The 16,012-nt window shown below is 40.8% G+C and overlaps 1 protein-coding gene across 1 annotated transcript in view; it reads left to right on the top strand.

Moving 5' to 3' along the window:
* Positions 1-16,012, top strand: part of SCTR (secretin receptor) — a 92,775-nt gene that overhangs the window by 55,074 nt on the left and 21,689 nt on the right. Inside the window, exons 4-6 of the mRNA XM_043995166.1 lie at positions 9,847-9,950; positions 12,515-12,612; positions 15,263-15,389. Coding sequence (XP_043851101.1) covers positions 9,847-9,950; positions 12,515-12,612; positions 15,263-15,389 — 329 coding nt within the window. The remainder of the gene's footprint in view (positions 1-9,846; positions 9,951-12,514; positions 12,613-15,262; positions 15,390-16,012) is intronic.

Raw genomic sequence — 16,012 nt, 5'->3', positions numbered from 1 at the left:
TGCAACCCATCCACAGAGAAAAGAATTGATGGTGTCTGAAAAGGGATTGAAGCATATTATTTTTGACAGTTACTTAATCTGAAGTTTTGTTTTTGTCTGTTTTCTCTCACAACCTAGCTAATGTGGAGATGTTTTCCATGACTACTCATGTATAGCTTCTATTGAATTGCTTGAGTTCTTGGGGATGGGGGTGGGAAGGGAGGGAGGGGAAGAGCTTGGAACGAAAAGTTTTAAAAAATTGACATCAAAATTTGTTTTTGCATGTAATTTGGAAAATAAAATTCTAAACAGAAAAAAAAGAAGTAGAGAGAACCAGTAGTAATTTATTATTTTTTATTTAGAATTTTATTTTCCCCCAATTACATGTAAAAACAATTTTTAACATTCATTTAAAAAAAATCAGTTCCAAATTCTCTCCCTCTCTCTTCCCCCTTCCTTATTGAGAAGGCAAGGAAATTGAAATGGGTTATACATGTGTAGTCATGCAAAATATATTTCTATATTACTTATGTTGTGAAAGGAAACTTAGACCAAAAAAATCCCAAACCCAAGAAAAAGAAAGAAAACTTTAAAAAGTATGTTTCAATCTATAGTCAGACTCCATCAGTTCTTTCTCTAGGGATGAATAGCATTTTTTATCATAAATCCTTCAGTGGTCTTGTATCATTGTATTGCTGAGAATAGCTAAGTCATTCACAATTGATCATCATACAATGTTGCTGTTACTGTGTACAATATCCTACTGGTTCTGTTCATTTCAGTTTGCATCAGTTCATGTAAGTCTTTCTAGGTTTTTCTGAGAGCATCTGACCAACAGTAATGAAAACATTATCTCTATGGAGAAGAGCAGTTGAATTAATTGTCTAAAGAGATAAATTGTCTAAAGAGATAAATATGAATGCAGAAGACCAAGTAAAAATTTTAAAACACTTTTACAGAAGATGGAAGCAAAGACAGATAACTAAGGTTGAATGAAAAAGTGTGAAATGATCCTCTAAAATAGAATTCAGAGCTTTGGAGCTCAGAATAAGCTGAGGATAGTCATAAATATATATATATATATATAAAAATAAACACTACTGTTCTAATTATGTTGGGGGGAAAAGGAAGATCTAAGAAAGGATAGGACCATAGGTCAGTTAGGATGAGATGATGGTTATGGATGGAGAGGAGGCACAAATATTCAACCTTAATTTTGCAAGAAAAGCAATCTTCAGACAAGAAAGAATCAACAAATGTGCAAGATACTGGAAATTGATACTATATTCCAGAAATGCAAATACAAAAATGAGACTATCCCTGCCATCAAGGAACCAACACTATTTACTAATATAAATAATAAAGATAGGATATATAAAAAATAAATACCGAGTAATTGAGAGGAGAGGTGTCACTACTAGGGGAATTAAGACATTTACTAACAGATATCCCCCCAGTGTGTTTTTAAAATTACTATTGGTATATATACAACAGTTTGGGGTAAGAATATTATGATTTAGTAATATTATATACTAGTAAAGAATTGACTACAAGTCTTCCTAACTTCTCATGGTCTCAGACCAGGTGGTAGAAAAATCAGGGAGAGAGCTTCATCATGGCAATTAGGCACAGCAGGAGAAGAACCCCAGCAGATCCAGGCTGTCTCCCAAAGAGAGAGCATATGGTCTCAAGGAGACCCAAAAGAGTTCAGAAGACCTGCCAGACCTATATTATTCTAAGAGGGGGAGCCAAGAGCAGGCCAAGAGAGAACTCCAAGAGTTTTTATCCTCTTTTAATAGAGGCGGGTCATTGTACATTGATCAAAGCTAATTGGTTAGCATCATTCAATTCCAGTGGTTGATATGACTTGAGGGTGGTCTACATTAAAATGAACTCTACAGGGGCAGCTAGATGGCGCAGTGGATAGAGCACCGGCCCTGGAGTCAGGAGTACCTGAGTTCAAAGACGGCCTCAGACACTTGACACTTACTAGCTGTGTGACCCTGGGCAAGTCACTTAACCCCAATTGCCTCACTAAAAAATAAATAAATAAAAATAAAACAATTAAAAAAAAATGAACTCTACAGATAAAAACAGGTCAAAGAGGGGCAGCTAGATGGCGCAGTGGATAGAGCACCGGCCCTGGATTCAGGAGTACCTGAGTTCAAAGACGGCCTCAGACACTTGACACTTACTAGCTGTGTGACCCTGGGCAAGTCACTTAACCCCAATTGCCCCGCAAAAAAAAAAAATTGAAAAAAGCAAAAAAAAAAAAAACAGGTAAAAGACCCCCACTTTGCTCAAGGCAAAGTCCATTATCTAGGTGTGGTTTAATCTGTCCTTCCCAGAGCAAGACTAAAGAGTCTATCTCCATTTCCTTTATTTCCTTGGGTTTGTCCCAAATAAGACTTCCTGAAGTTTCTCAAGAACTGGATTTTCTGGAGTGGGGGGGGAGAAAGTACTGAGAAACTGATCCCTGGGTCCCTCCAAGAAATCCATTATTAATAATTATTTTTCTCACACCATTAAGTGATTTCTTTGCTCTGGGGTCACATAGGCACCATGTACAGTCCTGGGGAACCCTGGCCTTTAAAGAAAGGACTTGGGCTTTATCCCAGAGTCATGAGGAAGAACACTTCAAGTTTATATTTATTTGGTTCCTGTCTAAGACTTTGCCTAGGGAATTTCAAGGCACTTAATATATAAAGTAATTTAGGGATAAGATGGATATTAATTTCCCCCATACAAAAGAAATGATCAAACCACAAAGACATAAGACTTAAATGAAACATTAAACAGTAACCCACAAATCCCATTATACTCTCCGGGAGGTCATTATTTAAAATACTGAAATATGAAACTATAGGACTGCTGAAGAGTCATTCTGCCTTCATCTCAAATCCTCATTGTCCAAGACTCCCTCAAAGTCCATGACTTATTGCAAGCCATGCCATGATTTGGGGTCATCCTCCTGTCACTGATCACCTTCTCCAAGAAGAGTGTAGTTGCAAAACCCCCCCAGATCTTCCTGTTGCTTGTTAATGCCATCTGAAGTGCCCAGGAGCCTTAGGTGCCTCCTGAAGTCATGGTATTCAATGGCTTGGAAACATCCCTTTCAGCATTGCTATTGATCAGGGAAAGAGACAAAAGACATAAAAAGGCATTCAGGGCTCTGAGATGCAGTCTCAGGCTCACTGTTCTTCCCAGCTCTGGGAAGTCCCAGAGAGACCCCTTAAAGTATTTGAAGAGCTTTGTGTTGAAGAGGTTCTTTTTTTTTTTTTTTTTTTTTGCAGGGCAATGAGGGTTAAGTGACTTGCCCAGGGTCACACAGCTAGTTAAGTGTCAAGTGTCTGAGGCTGGATTTGAACTCAGGTCCTCCTGAATCCAAGGCCAGTGCTTTATCCACTGCACCACCTAGCTGCCCCCCTGAAGAGGTTCTTTTTGACCATAGAAAGCACAGGGCCTGGCATATTATAATAGGCACTTAATCAATGCTTGTTCCTCTTTCCCCGAGTAGGAAAAGCTGAAGGCAGATTTCAGTTTGATATAATTAATAATAATAAATAATATTTCTATAGCACTTTAAGGTTTGCAAAGCCCTTTATGTGTTATCTCATGCGTTCTTCACAACAAACCTGGGAAGTAGTTGTTATTGTTATCCCCATTTTACAGATAAGGAAACAGGCAAACAATTTAAGTGACTTACCCAGGCTCATACAGCTAGTAAGTGTCTGGGGCAGAACTTGAACCTGGTGCTTCTTGATTCCAAGTCCATGTTCTATTCACTACACTGCCTACCTGTATAAGGAGATACTTATACACAAGAGCTATCTCACAGAGAAAGGAGTTTCTTCAACTTATAGTCAGCTTCCCATCACTGGAGGTCTTCAAACGAAATGATGAGTTGTTGGGGATGTAGAGAGGTTAGAAGAGATGATCACTAAGGTCCTTTCCAGCTTCAGTTAGATTAAATCTTCAGTTGCCTCACTTTATAGACAAGGAAACTGGGACTCAGAGAAGTGGATTGATTTGCCCAGTTACATAGAGTTAGGGGCAAAGCTAGAATTAAACCTGGATTTCTACTATACCCTTCTGTCTACCTATCTATCCACTTCACTTCTGACCCTCCTCACCCAGATTTTCTATAATTTTATTTCCCTGGAAATTCTTAAACCCTGCATATTCTCTTCCCTTTTGAAAGGTTTTGAGTGCTGAGCCTGTAGTGTTCTATAAACAACAGATACTTTAAAATATTAAATTAAAATAAATTTGGTGATTTAGAGAGATGCCATTTATCAAGCTGGACAACCACATCATCTCCCTGGGGCTCACTGTATAGATAGGTAGACAGACAGCTATGCAGATGGAGAAGCAGCTGGCAGGGAGCCCCTGGATAAAATTATTCCTTCCCTGTAGATCCCCTACCTGAAATCTCTTTGGAGAAATGGTGCTTTGGTTTATGAAAATTTTGTTCTCCAAGAGTCCTTTAGGAGATGCAAATGCTGTTGGGAAGGAGGGGCAGAGGGGTGGGGTTATACTCTAAATTTATTTGTTAAATCTTAGTGGGATTAAAGGGCAGTGAGGGGGAGGAGCAAGGGAAGAGAAGCGGTCTTCCCAAGGTGGAGAGGGGCCTGAAAGGGGATAAAGGAGAATTCGAAAGACCAGCATCATCTTCTTTGCAATTTTACTGAGGGTCCACCTACCTTAAACCCACATCCTGTTTATTGAAACTTGGTCAAAAAAAAAAAAAGAAACTGGGTCACTCCAGTGTCAGGACTTGCTTAGGAGGAGTTTCTAATTAGAAGAAAGAATTGGGTTTCTGGCCCATATCACAAGCCCAGATGGTCTTCCAGAATCCTGCCAGGTCAGAGCAGGAAATTGTGCTGGACAATTCTCAGGTCTGAAGAATTGATCCCCAGCCTAAAAAAAAAAAAATGCTCTCTTGATCCATTGTCTGATTTCCTTTGGCCTCGGGGCACACAAGCAGATGATTATGTGTATGTGTATATACTTGCCTAACTTTTTTTCTTCACCCTCCTAATTTTGGCTTCTGGGTTTTGGGGTTTTTTTGGTTGTTTTTTTTTTTTTTTAGTCTTTTACCCTCAAAAAGACTAGTTGGAAATGCAGGGATCTCCTGGGCCTTTTCTGACATTGCCTTCTTTGCCCTGAAGTTTATTTTCCCACCCATCTGGGAACTACTAAGGCCATTCAGAAATCCAAATGTTGTCCTGGTGCCTTATCAGGGATAAAATAAACACAAATATAACAAAATACAAATAATGTGAATTTGTGGTTTTCTAAGTTAATACACAGCCTGCAGGGATCTATTTCTTTTTTTTTTCTTTCTTTCTTTTTTTGGTGGGGCAATGAGGGTTAAGTGACTTGCCCAGGGTCACACAGCTAGTAAGTGTCAAGTATCTGAGGTCAGATTTGAACTTAGGTCCTCCTGAATCCAGGACCAGTGATTTATCCACTACACCACCTAGCTGCCCAGGGATCTATTTCTATTTGAGTTTGTTCCCACTGGCCTAGAGTATCTCCCTAAAACAGTTGCAGGCCCAGATCACCTCTCTAAGATACTGGCATGCTCAGACCACTAGAGACAGGAATACCCTGGTACCTGCCTAAGCCAGAAGTCAGAAAGGGATGTGGAAAACACTGCACAGCACCCCCCAAACCCTCAGTGCAGAGTAGGTATTAGACAACTAACTGGAATGTATTTGGCCCTAGGTCCAAGAAGCACTTCTTTCCAGCCTCCTAGAGGGAAACCCAGGGAAGAAGCCTCTGTCCTCTGGCAAAAGAGGCAACAACTGATATGCCAAGAGATAAAAGACCCTTTAGGCAGCAGGTGGGAGTCAAAAGGGAGAGCCAAACTGGGTTCTCATCCAGATTATTTCCTTATCAGATCATGTCTCCCTCTCCCAAACCTTCTTCTCTCTCTTCCTTGCCAAGTCCCACCCTTTTTTTTGGGGGGAGGGGAGACAATCCAATTGAAAGGTTAGTAAAGTAACATTGTAGACTCATCAGAGAGCTAGAACAAGTCTGGTAAACTGATTAGCTTTCTTTTTTCCATCCTAAATTTAAAAAATTTAAGTGACCATTTCCATGCGTACAACAAAACAAAAAAGATTGTATATGAGACCTCGAATCTCCATTTCAAACCACATTTCTCTTTCTCTGATACACACACACACACACACACACACACACACACACACACAGAGATATTTCATGTGTTTCTTTCAAAACTGTCCTGCTTGCTTGTGCTTCTTTTTGATCATTTTCCCTGCTCTTTTCAGTCTATTTAAAAAATGTTTCAAAGGCCCTATTTTTGCGCATTACTATCACTAGTCCCTCCTTCCCCCCTCCCCAATGAAAACAGAGTGGGGCGGGGGGAGAGAATCCTCCTAGCAAATAAGTCTGGTCATACAAAATGAGTCTACACAGTGGCCATGTCTAAAAATATGTGTCTCTGCACCTTAAATCCATCGACTCTGTCAGAAGATGAGCACATGTATAATGTACTTCATCCTGAACCACATGGAGACGTCAGTGGAGTTGGTCACTGCATTGATCAGAGTTCTGAAGTCTTTCAAAGTTGTTTTACTGGTATCATTGTTCTCCCGGTTCTGTTCCCTTCACTTGTATCTGTTCATACTTCCTGAGATTCTCTGAAATCATCTCTTTTATCATTTCTTGTGGCACCTGTAATAGAACAATTGACTGTTTCCATTTCATTCACAAACCATAATTTCACACCATAATTGTTCAGCCATTCCCCGATTAATGGTCACCTTCATAGACTTTAGTTCTCTCGTTCTCTTTTAATTTTTCCTTTTAATCCCCTCCTTTGGGATATATGTTTGTTTTGCTTATGACCGTTGCCTTCTTAATATTATCCTTTTACCCTCCCCCCCTTCCCACCCCATTTCCTATTGTCTCTCTGTTGAATTTTATGTATTTCTACTCTAAATTCTTAAAGCATGTGTCTGTGTGTATTCAACCCTCTTGGGTCTGGTTAAGATAAGAGTGAGGTTCTTTGGAGGCCCACTCCCCTCATCCCTACTTCCACGTTTGCATCCCCTTGTCACATACCCCCAGTTATTGGCTCACAGTGAGTACAAATAGCAATTGCTTCTGTTTCAGCCAGAAACCCTGAAGTCCAACCTTAGCTTAAAAAGGCCATGGTCTTCCACTGCATCCAGAGCCATCTCCAGTGGTCCTGATGAAAATCTTGCCACTGGACAGATGACAGATGGCTCTGGAGGAGAGACTAAAGCTGGTGGCCTTGCACTCCCTCACTTAAATCCAATTCACTGCAAGTCATGCCATCACCACCCGATGTCATGGTCCTCTTCAAGAACAAGGACAAAAAACAACAACAATGTATCTGCAACAGTTTTCGATACCTGCCACTCAGAATCAGGACCTGATGTATCTGAAGCAATGGATCTTCCTCCCTCTCACCCCCACCCCCAGCCCCTCCTGTGTCTCAGGGCAGAAGGGTCTCTTAGGGCTTTCCCAGTCTGAGTGTTGCTGTACTACTCACTGTTGCTCCATGGGATTCACTTTCAGACCATTCTGGGGGTTCCCGATGCTCACTTGGGCTTTCTGACTCCCCTGAGGCTTTCTTGAGGGATCCCTATGCTTTTGTAGCCTCTGGACACAGAGCCTTGCAGGTTCCAAGTCTCTGGCTCAGCTCTGGGTGCTCTGGGAGGCTGACAATTTTCTTGCCTGTGCTGGCAGTGGCTTTCCTGGCAGCCCCACTTTCTATTGCTTTAGGGCTTCTGACTGGCTTTTTTTTTTTTTTTGCCATTCTGAGGGTAGAATAATTCATTCATTATAGCTTCTCATTAAATTTCTTAATTGTTATTCTGTCTGGTACAAATTTTGGATTTTTGCTGGAATAGGTGTGTGGGAGTGAGGCTGTCTGCCTCCATTCAGGCTGCTTAGTCAGAAGTCTGCAATCTCTTGTCTTTTTTTTCTTTTAAAAATTAAAAAAAAATTCAATTTTATTTTATTTTTAGATCTACATTCTCTCCCATATCGCTACCCGTCCCCCACTTCCACTGAGAAAGCAATTAAAACAAAACCCATGTGAATTTTAGCTCCTTACACCCATTACAAACATGTATATTCATGCAAAACAAATCCCCAAATTTGCCATGTCCAAAAAAAAAAGTCTCAATCTGAACTCTTGAGTCCATCATCTTTATCTGGAGGTGGATATCATGTTTCATCAAGAGTCCTCTATGATCTTGGTTGGTCATGGTGTTGATTAGAATTCCTAAGTCTTTTTTTGGGGGGGGGGCAATGAGGGTTAAGTGACTTGCCCAGGGTCACACAGCTAGTAAGTGTCAAGTGTCTGAGGCTGGATCTGAACTCAGGTCCTCCTGAATCCAGGACTGGTGCTTTATCCACTGTGCCACCTAGCTGCCCCCATTCCTAAGTCTTTAAAAGTGTTTGTCTTTACACCATTGTTGTTATTGTGTAATTGCTTTCCTGGTTCTATCCCTTTATACTTTGCTTCAGTTCATATAAATCTTCTCAGGTTTTTCTAAAGCCATCCCCTGAAGTCCATTTTCAAGTTTCTTACCTCCAGCTTCTTTAGAAGATAATGTTTTCTTGTCCCAGTTTCCCCATCCAACTCTACAGGAAGCCAAGAGGAGAAGAAATTTTCCACTGAAAGGTCCTCTATTAGGAAATGAGAAGGAATTTCCTTATAGGAATTTTTCTCTCTCTTAACCATTTGCTGGAAAACCCAGATAAATAATGAGTGAGCCACTAGAAGAATGGATGGATGCTCTTCAGATAAATGAAAGAAGGAGACCAGGATGTGGACTTAAATATTAGGAAGAACTTCCTTAAAGGAAATGATAGTATAAAGGATATTATGGAGTTTCCTTTGGGTTTTGTTTCTAGGTAGATAGTAATATAAAGGTAAATATCCTTGCAAGAGAGATAAACCTAAACAGTTTTAAGGAATTAATTTCTTGGAATCCCCACATCAAATTTCAGGAACAGAAAGACCCTTAGAGATAATGAAGTCCAACCCTTGCCAGCTAGTTAATGTTAGAGGTAAGACTAGACCTATGTCTCTTGCTTCCTGGTCCAATGCTCTTTCCACTATATGATACAATGTACTTCATGAACTTCTTTGGCTAGGAGTCTTGGGACCTGGGCTTTGTCTTGTCTCTGCTACTCACTTGTTATAGGACTTTAGACAAGTGACTTGCCATCATAAATTAAAGCTGGAAAAGTCTTAGAAATCATTTAATCTAATCCTCATTTTACAGATGAGTAGATTGAGATATTAAATTGCTTTGCCACAGTGACTGTTGAGAGCAAGGCCCTTTGGAAAGATGACATGAGAGCCAGAGATGGGGTAATTGTGGAGGAAGTCCAGAAAAGAAGATAGGTCCTAGAAGGATTAAAAGTGACTGGGGCAGCTAGGTGGCACAGTTGATAAAGCACTGGCCCTGGATTCAGGAGGACCTGAGTTCAAATCCGGCCTCAGACACTTGACACTTACTGGCTGTGTGACCCTGGGCAAGTCACTTAACCCTCATCGCCCCACCAAAAAAAAAGGAACTAAGTATATAAAATAAAAGTTATATTTTTTAAAAAGTTACTAATAATGCAGCAGAGGTGAATGCTAACCTTGGTGACTTTATGGTTTAGGGGAGGACCTGGTCTTTGGCCAGTCTCTTTCTCTGTATAGTCCCCACAGATAAGTAGGAGCTGGTTGTATTGTTAAAAATAAGAAATAGAGGAAATAATTATTGAAGCAAAGTGTACTGGTCAAGGAGAAACCCAGGAGTTGTGACTCTTAACTTCCTACCCCTGTGGGATATTTTGTACCTGCAGGTTCTGTATTTCGAAACTGTACTCAAGATGGCTGGTCTGAACCCTTTGTCAGAATTGATACTGCCTGTGGGTATGATGTGAATGACAGCACTGATGACAAGAAGGTAAGCGAGTTATTCATGGACTGAGGAGCTGCTATACAGTATAAGAGAGTCAGTAATGGGAATATATGGGCTGGAGACAGATGGAACAGGAGGATGGAACTAACACTGGGAGAGAAATCAGAATCCCAGGAGTCTAGCTCCACCTCTTCCACTAATTAGTTGTGGCTAAGTTCTTTGAGGGTAGAAATTGTTTGTTTGGTTCTTTTTGTCTTTGTATCTCACAGTACTTAGAACTTTGAGATATAACATATTTCTACATAATAAATACTTGGTGATTGACTTATTCAGTTACTTAACTTCTCTGATTTCAATTTCCCCACATGTAAAGATGAGAATAACAATATTAACCTTACCTATCTCTCACCCAAGGGTTATTCTCAAGACTAGATGACATAATAGATTAAAAAGTAACTTTTAAAAACAAAAAATAGTTCATAAATTAGGAAAGAGATATGTCCATGTAGGGATCTTTTCAAAGGTCTACCACAATCACAAAAGGCTATATGAATATAATGTTTTGGGGAGTTCCTCTCTCTCTCTCTCCCTCTCTCTCTCTCTCTCTCTCTCTCTCTCTCTCTCTCTCTCTCTCTCTCTCACTCTGCCTCTGTCTTTCTCATTACCATCACTTGTTGGGAAGGGATTAGGCTGATGAGTATAAGTTAAGGTCTACTTTCCCTGTTGAGATCAATCAGGGAAGCATCTTTATACTAGAAATATTTGAAGGTTAGTAAGTAGATAGAATTCTAGTCCAATACAACTCTTGGAGACTGGAAAGGAAATCACTACCTTCTTCAGTGGTCTTGGATCCTTCCTGCCCCTACCTCTAGCTAGGCTGCTAGTAGTATTGGGTTTGAGAAGAAGCTTCAAAGAGTACTTTGAAGAAATAGGGAGAGAAAAATGACATGGTTCACTGTGTCCCTTTGAGGATTTTATGGACTTTGAGATTTCCCCTGAAGGAGCAGCACTGATGCATTTTAGGGATGTTTCACAGATCCTGCTAATGCTCAACTTGAGACTCAGTGAGATTGTGCTCTTAAAGTCCTGGATGACTGCACCCATCTGCATGGGAGTATGGCAGCAGAGTCAGTTCTAATATTTATCTCACAGTTTTGGTGGAAACCAACATCAGCAATGCAGACATTGACAAACAACTATTTGGGGGTTTATTTGTGGCAAGTCCTTCTATATCCACCCCTGTTCTCATAGATTCTCAGTGGCTTTAGTAGAGACACTAGACCAGAGACCCTTAGCCTTGATCACCTGAAAGGCTAGTAGTTGAATCATGGGAGTCATGGGACTCATGGGAGATGATTGCCTTTGAGGGACTTGGTGCCAATTTTCACTTGCTACTTCTTGATACCCCAGTGCTTTCTGTTTCAAGAAAGTTGTTGTTGTTCTCACTTCAATTTGAGATCATGTGATCAATATTTACTGCTTTATAAAGGAAACACACTGGTAGAGGCTTAAACTGTTGGGTCTGAGTGACTGCATACCCTAGCATGAATCTAGAGTAGTTTTCAGGAAGGCCTCACAGTTGAAGGGCTCCAAGGGCTACCTAATTGGGGGCTTTTCTATTATGGGGAGATGCCCTTTCATTGCTAGGACCCTATTTTTATTTAAATTTTCTTTCTTATTTAACTTGTTTCCTAGGCTGTGATTAGACAGCAGGGTTTTACAATTTAACTTCAACAGATCAACTAGTTGATTTAATTATTGATATCACTGGCATCAAAGTTCCAAACTTTCACTAAACAAAAGTGTCAAAGTTTCACTAAAATTCTCTTGTCTATTGGTGGTGTGGCATTGTAAAATTTTCCATTTGTTCATATTTAAGTTTTTGTCTCTGTAAGTGTTCAGTGGTTAGAGGACTGGTACTTTGTGGCAAAGATTAACTTTCAACTAAGACTGATGAAAGGATTCTTATCAAATGTATGGTTGATATACCTTGGAGAAAATTTTTTTTTCAGATGGACTAAAACCAACAATGAGCAGCTAGAACACTGGGTTTGGAATCAGGAAGACTCATGTTCATGAGTTCAAATCTGGCCTTGGACACTTACTAGCTGTTGACTCTGGGCAAGCCACTTAAGCCTGTTTGTCTCAGTTTCCTCATCTATAAAATGACTGTAGAAGGAAATGGAAAACCACTCTAGTAACTTTGCCAAGAAAATCCCAATGGGAGTCAAAAAGTCAGACACGACTAAAATGACTGAACAAAAACCAATAGACTGGACTTCCTTGTGGAGTAATGAATTCCCTATCACTGTAAATATTCAAGCTGAGTCTAGATCCCATCTGTCAGGGACATAGTAGTGGACAGTCCTAATTATGTGGGAGATTAGACTAGTTCACCTCTAAAGGTCCTTTGAAATATTGTGTGATTCTGTGACTCAGAGTCTGAAGAGGGAAAGAAGTGGTCAGGGAGGACTGCTTTTGAACAGGAAGACTTTATGGAAAAGGTGAGTTTTGAAGGAGGGGAAGGAATGTTGGTTGGAAAAACAGGCAGGAAGAGGTTGTTCCAGGTAATAGGAATGGGGCTTACTTCTATTTGTTTCTCCTTTCAGCACTTCTACCTCTTGAAGCTAAAAGTCGTCTATACCGTGGGCTACAGCATCTCCTTGGTAATGCTCCTCATTGCTCTGGGCATTCTTGTCGCTTTCCGGTAAGGAGACACCTCTAGTCTTTCATTTCTGGCAGCCTTCTGTAAGGGGCTAAAATTCTAGCTAGTCTGTCTAAAATATCTAATGAATATTCGCCAATAAATTAGAAGCTTTAGCAAGAGTTTAGACTTTTAAGCATTTATTAAGAATAAGAATTTGCTGAAGAGAGAGAGAAAGAGGCCTAGATTCAGCTGTCTATCTCAGGAAGCCGGCATTTCTGCTCCACTCTCCACAAGAGTCCTGATGAAAGAGAGAACCACCCCCTTCTTCATCCCACAAGCCTCCTGTGAAACTGGGAACATCCCATCCACATGCACACACATCTCCAAGCTAATTGCCTGGTAGCCTTGATTGACAGTACCCACGAGCAAACGTCACTTCCTGATGCCAAGGAAAGGCCTCATGTCTTGCCCTCAGACGCCTTCTCCTCATGGCGGAGCTTTCCTACAGTAACTCTCCAGCAGGTGGAGTCATTCCAATCATTACACTTCAGTGGGCACTGACCTTGGGCTGATTAAAAAAAACAAAACAAAATAAAACCTCTTTCTTAGTGTTTTTTTTTCTCTTATACCACAGATATATCCCAATATCCTGAGTTTAGGGCCAGAGGACATAGGCTCAAGTCCTGTCTCTGCCACTTACTACTTTTGTGACCTTGTGAAAGACATTTAACCTTCCCTGGTCTCGGTTTCTCCATTTGTAAAATGAGGGGATTGGGCGATATTTAAGGTTCTTTGTTGTTCTAAAACTATGAAACTATGAAAACTAACCAAAACATTGATTTCACTTGACAATAATGTGCAATATTTGGCAGAAGTAATTCCCCCATCCCTCTATCAAGAGGGAAGTATATCTCATGGCCCATCCTATGCAATCACTATCATTACCCTTGATCTAAGTTCAGCTATCTTGCTGTTGTTTTCATTTATATTATTATAATTTCTGTTTACATTGTTTTCCTTCCTCTGCTCACCTCACACTCTCTCCTCATGTTTTTTTGAATTCCTCATATTCGTTGTTTCTTATGGCACAGTAGTACTCCATTATATTCACTTAACATTATCCAGACATTCCCCAACAGATGGGCACTCACCTTATTTCCAAGTGTTTTGCCACTACAAAAAGTACTACAAATATTTTGGTAGGAATCGGACCTTTCTATATTGGATAACATTAGTGATACATGCTCAGCTCAACAGGATTATTGAGTCTAAGGATGCATAACAGTTTAGTAACTTTGTGCATGTAACATGTTTTCTGGAATGGGTGGGCTCATTCTCCACCAGCAATGCATTAGGAACACCACCTTTCTCTTTGAGGTGCTCTTTCTTTCTTATTCTTTCCCTGTCTCCAGATTCAGATGGGAGGGGGTGGGGGTCGGTGTCAGGACCTTGGTCTTCTACCTCTCTCAATTGATTTTTTAAAATCCTTTTTGAGCTCTTCCAAGAAAGCTTTTTGGTCTTGAGACCAATTCATCTTCCCTCTTGAGGCTTCACATGTAGGCAATTTGAGAGTATTGTCCTCATTTGAGTTTGTGTTTAGCTCTTCCTGGTCAACACAGAAGCTCTCAATGGTAAGAGCCCTTTTCTCTTTCTTACTCATAATGTAGCTTATTTTTTTTAAAGTTGAGGTCTGCTCCTGGGTCACAAGGATCACTGACAAGGGTCACTGTTTCAAGCTTCTTGTGCTGGGGGATAGGGGCTGTGTCACTGGCTTTCTACTCTGAGGTCTCTATGGCTTGAGGATTCCTCACTGCCCTGGACTTGCTCCCTGTGCTTCCTCCAAGCACCAGAATGGCCCAGCCCAGTGTCCTGTGGGTGGCCCTCCAGCCGGCAGCCTGACCTCTCAGCTGATGCTGATGGATCTCACAACTGGATGGAACTCACAAGCAGGATCGAGGAGCCTCAGTTGCTCTGCTGTGGCCAAGAGCTTCCTGCTGACTTGCCCAGACCCCTTCTGAGCTGAGCTGTGCTCCCCTTTTGCCTGAGTGAGACCAACCTTTCCTAAAGTCTTCTAAATTATCTCAAGGTGGAAGATTGTGTCTCTCTGTCTTTTTGTAGATTCTGTAGTTTCAGAATCCTTTTAGAGGCTTGATTTAATGTTCTTTTTGAGGGAACTGCAGGAGAGCTCAGTCAACTTGCTGGTTTCTCTCAGCCATCTTGGCTCTGCCCCTAGGACCTTGGTCTTGGGAAACAGGATACTTCAGTTCTAGCCCCAGCTCCAATACTGACTCATTGCTTGACCTCGAAAGGTCATCTACTCTCCTTGGGCCACAGTTTTACCACCTTTCGAATTGGGAAAATAATCTCTGTCCTCTCCCAACTAGGCATAAAATAAGGGATGCAAGAGCACTTTAGACTTTTAAGGAAGAGAAATTATATAAATCAGGAGTTATGGTACTATTGGAATAAACCAGGGTTTGCTACTTGAATCTCACTAGCATGTTTTTTATGGGAACAGCATGGAAATAGAGGACAGAACACAGTACTGGGAGTCGAATGTACTTTGTTCTTCCACTAACTATCTCCTTGAAGTTAGACAAATCATTTCTCCTTCTTGGGCCTCATTTTCCTCCTCTGTAATATGAGAACGTTGGACTTGGTAGAGTCTAAGTTTCCTTCTAGTTCTAAGATATGATTTCCTCTATCATAGGAAACTCCACTGTACCCGGAACTACATCCACATGCACCTGTTTGTGTCCTTCATCCTGAGGGCCTTGTCCAACTTCATCAAAGATGCAGAGCTGTTCTCCAATGATGTTGCTCGCTGTTACCATACGGTAAACCAATGGAGTTCTGATTTGTGTCTGAAGGAAGGACTGAGCTGTTCTCTCAGTGGCTGTCCCCTGAAAGGCACAGAGGCCTACATCAATGGTGTCAAACTCAAATAGAAATGGGGGCTACTAAACTATAAATAATGATGCCTGTTGACTCTGCATTGACTTAGAAAACTACATATTAATGTTATCTATGTTCTATTGTATTTTTATTTAGTTAAATTTTTTCCAGTGATACATTTTTTTAAAGTGAGGCAATTGGGGTTAAGTGACTTGACCAGGGTCACACAGCTAGTAAGTGTCAAGTGTCTGAGGCCGGATTTGAACTCAGGTACTCCTGACTCCAGGGCTGGTGCTCTATCCACTGCACCACCTAGCTGCCCCTTCCAGTGATTTTTTTTTTTTTTTGGTGAGGCAATTAGGGTTAAGTGACTTGCCCAGGGTCACACATCTAGTGAGTGTCAAGTGTCTGAGGCTGGCCCTTCCAGTGATATTTTAATCTGGTTTGGGCTGTACTCAGGAGTGTTGGATGTGGTCTGAGAATGGTATATTTGACACCTGTAGCCTACAAGACCAAAATATGGAATAGAAGCAAAAATAGTTCCATCACTTGCTGATCTGTCTTC

This window comes from Dromiciops gliroides, chromosome 3 (genome assembly GCF_019393635.1).
Source record: "Dromiciops gliroides isolate mDroGli1 chromosome 3, mDroGli1.pri, whole genome shotgun sequence".
Lineage (NCBI taxonomy): Eukaryota > Metazoa > Chordata > Mammalia > Microbiotheria > Microbiotheriidae > Dromiciops > Dromiciops gliroides.
This window is presented reverse-complemented; position numbering and strand designations above follow the sequence as displayed.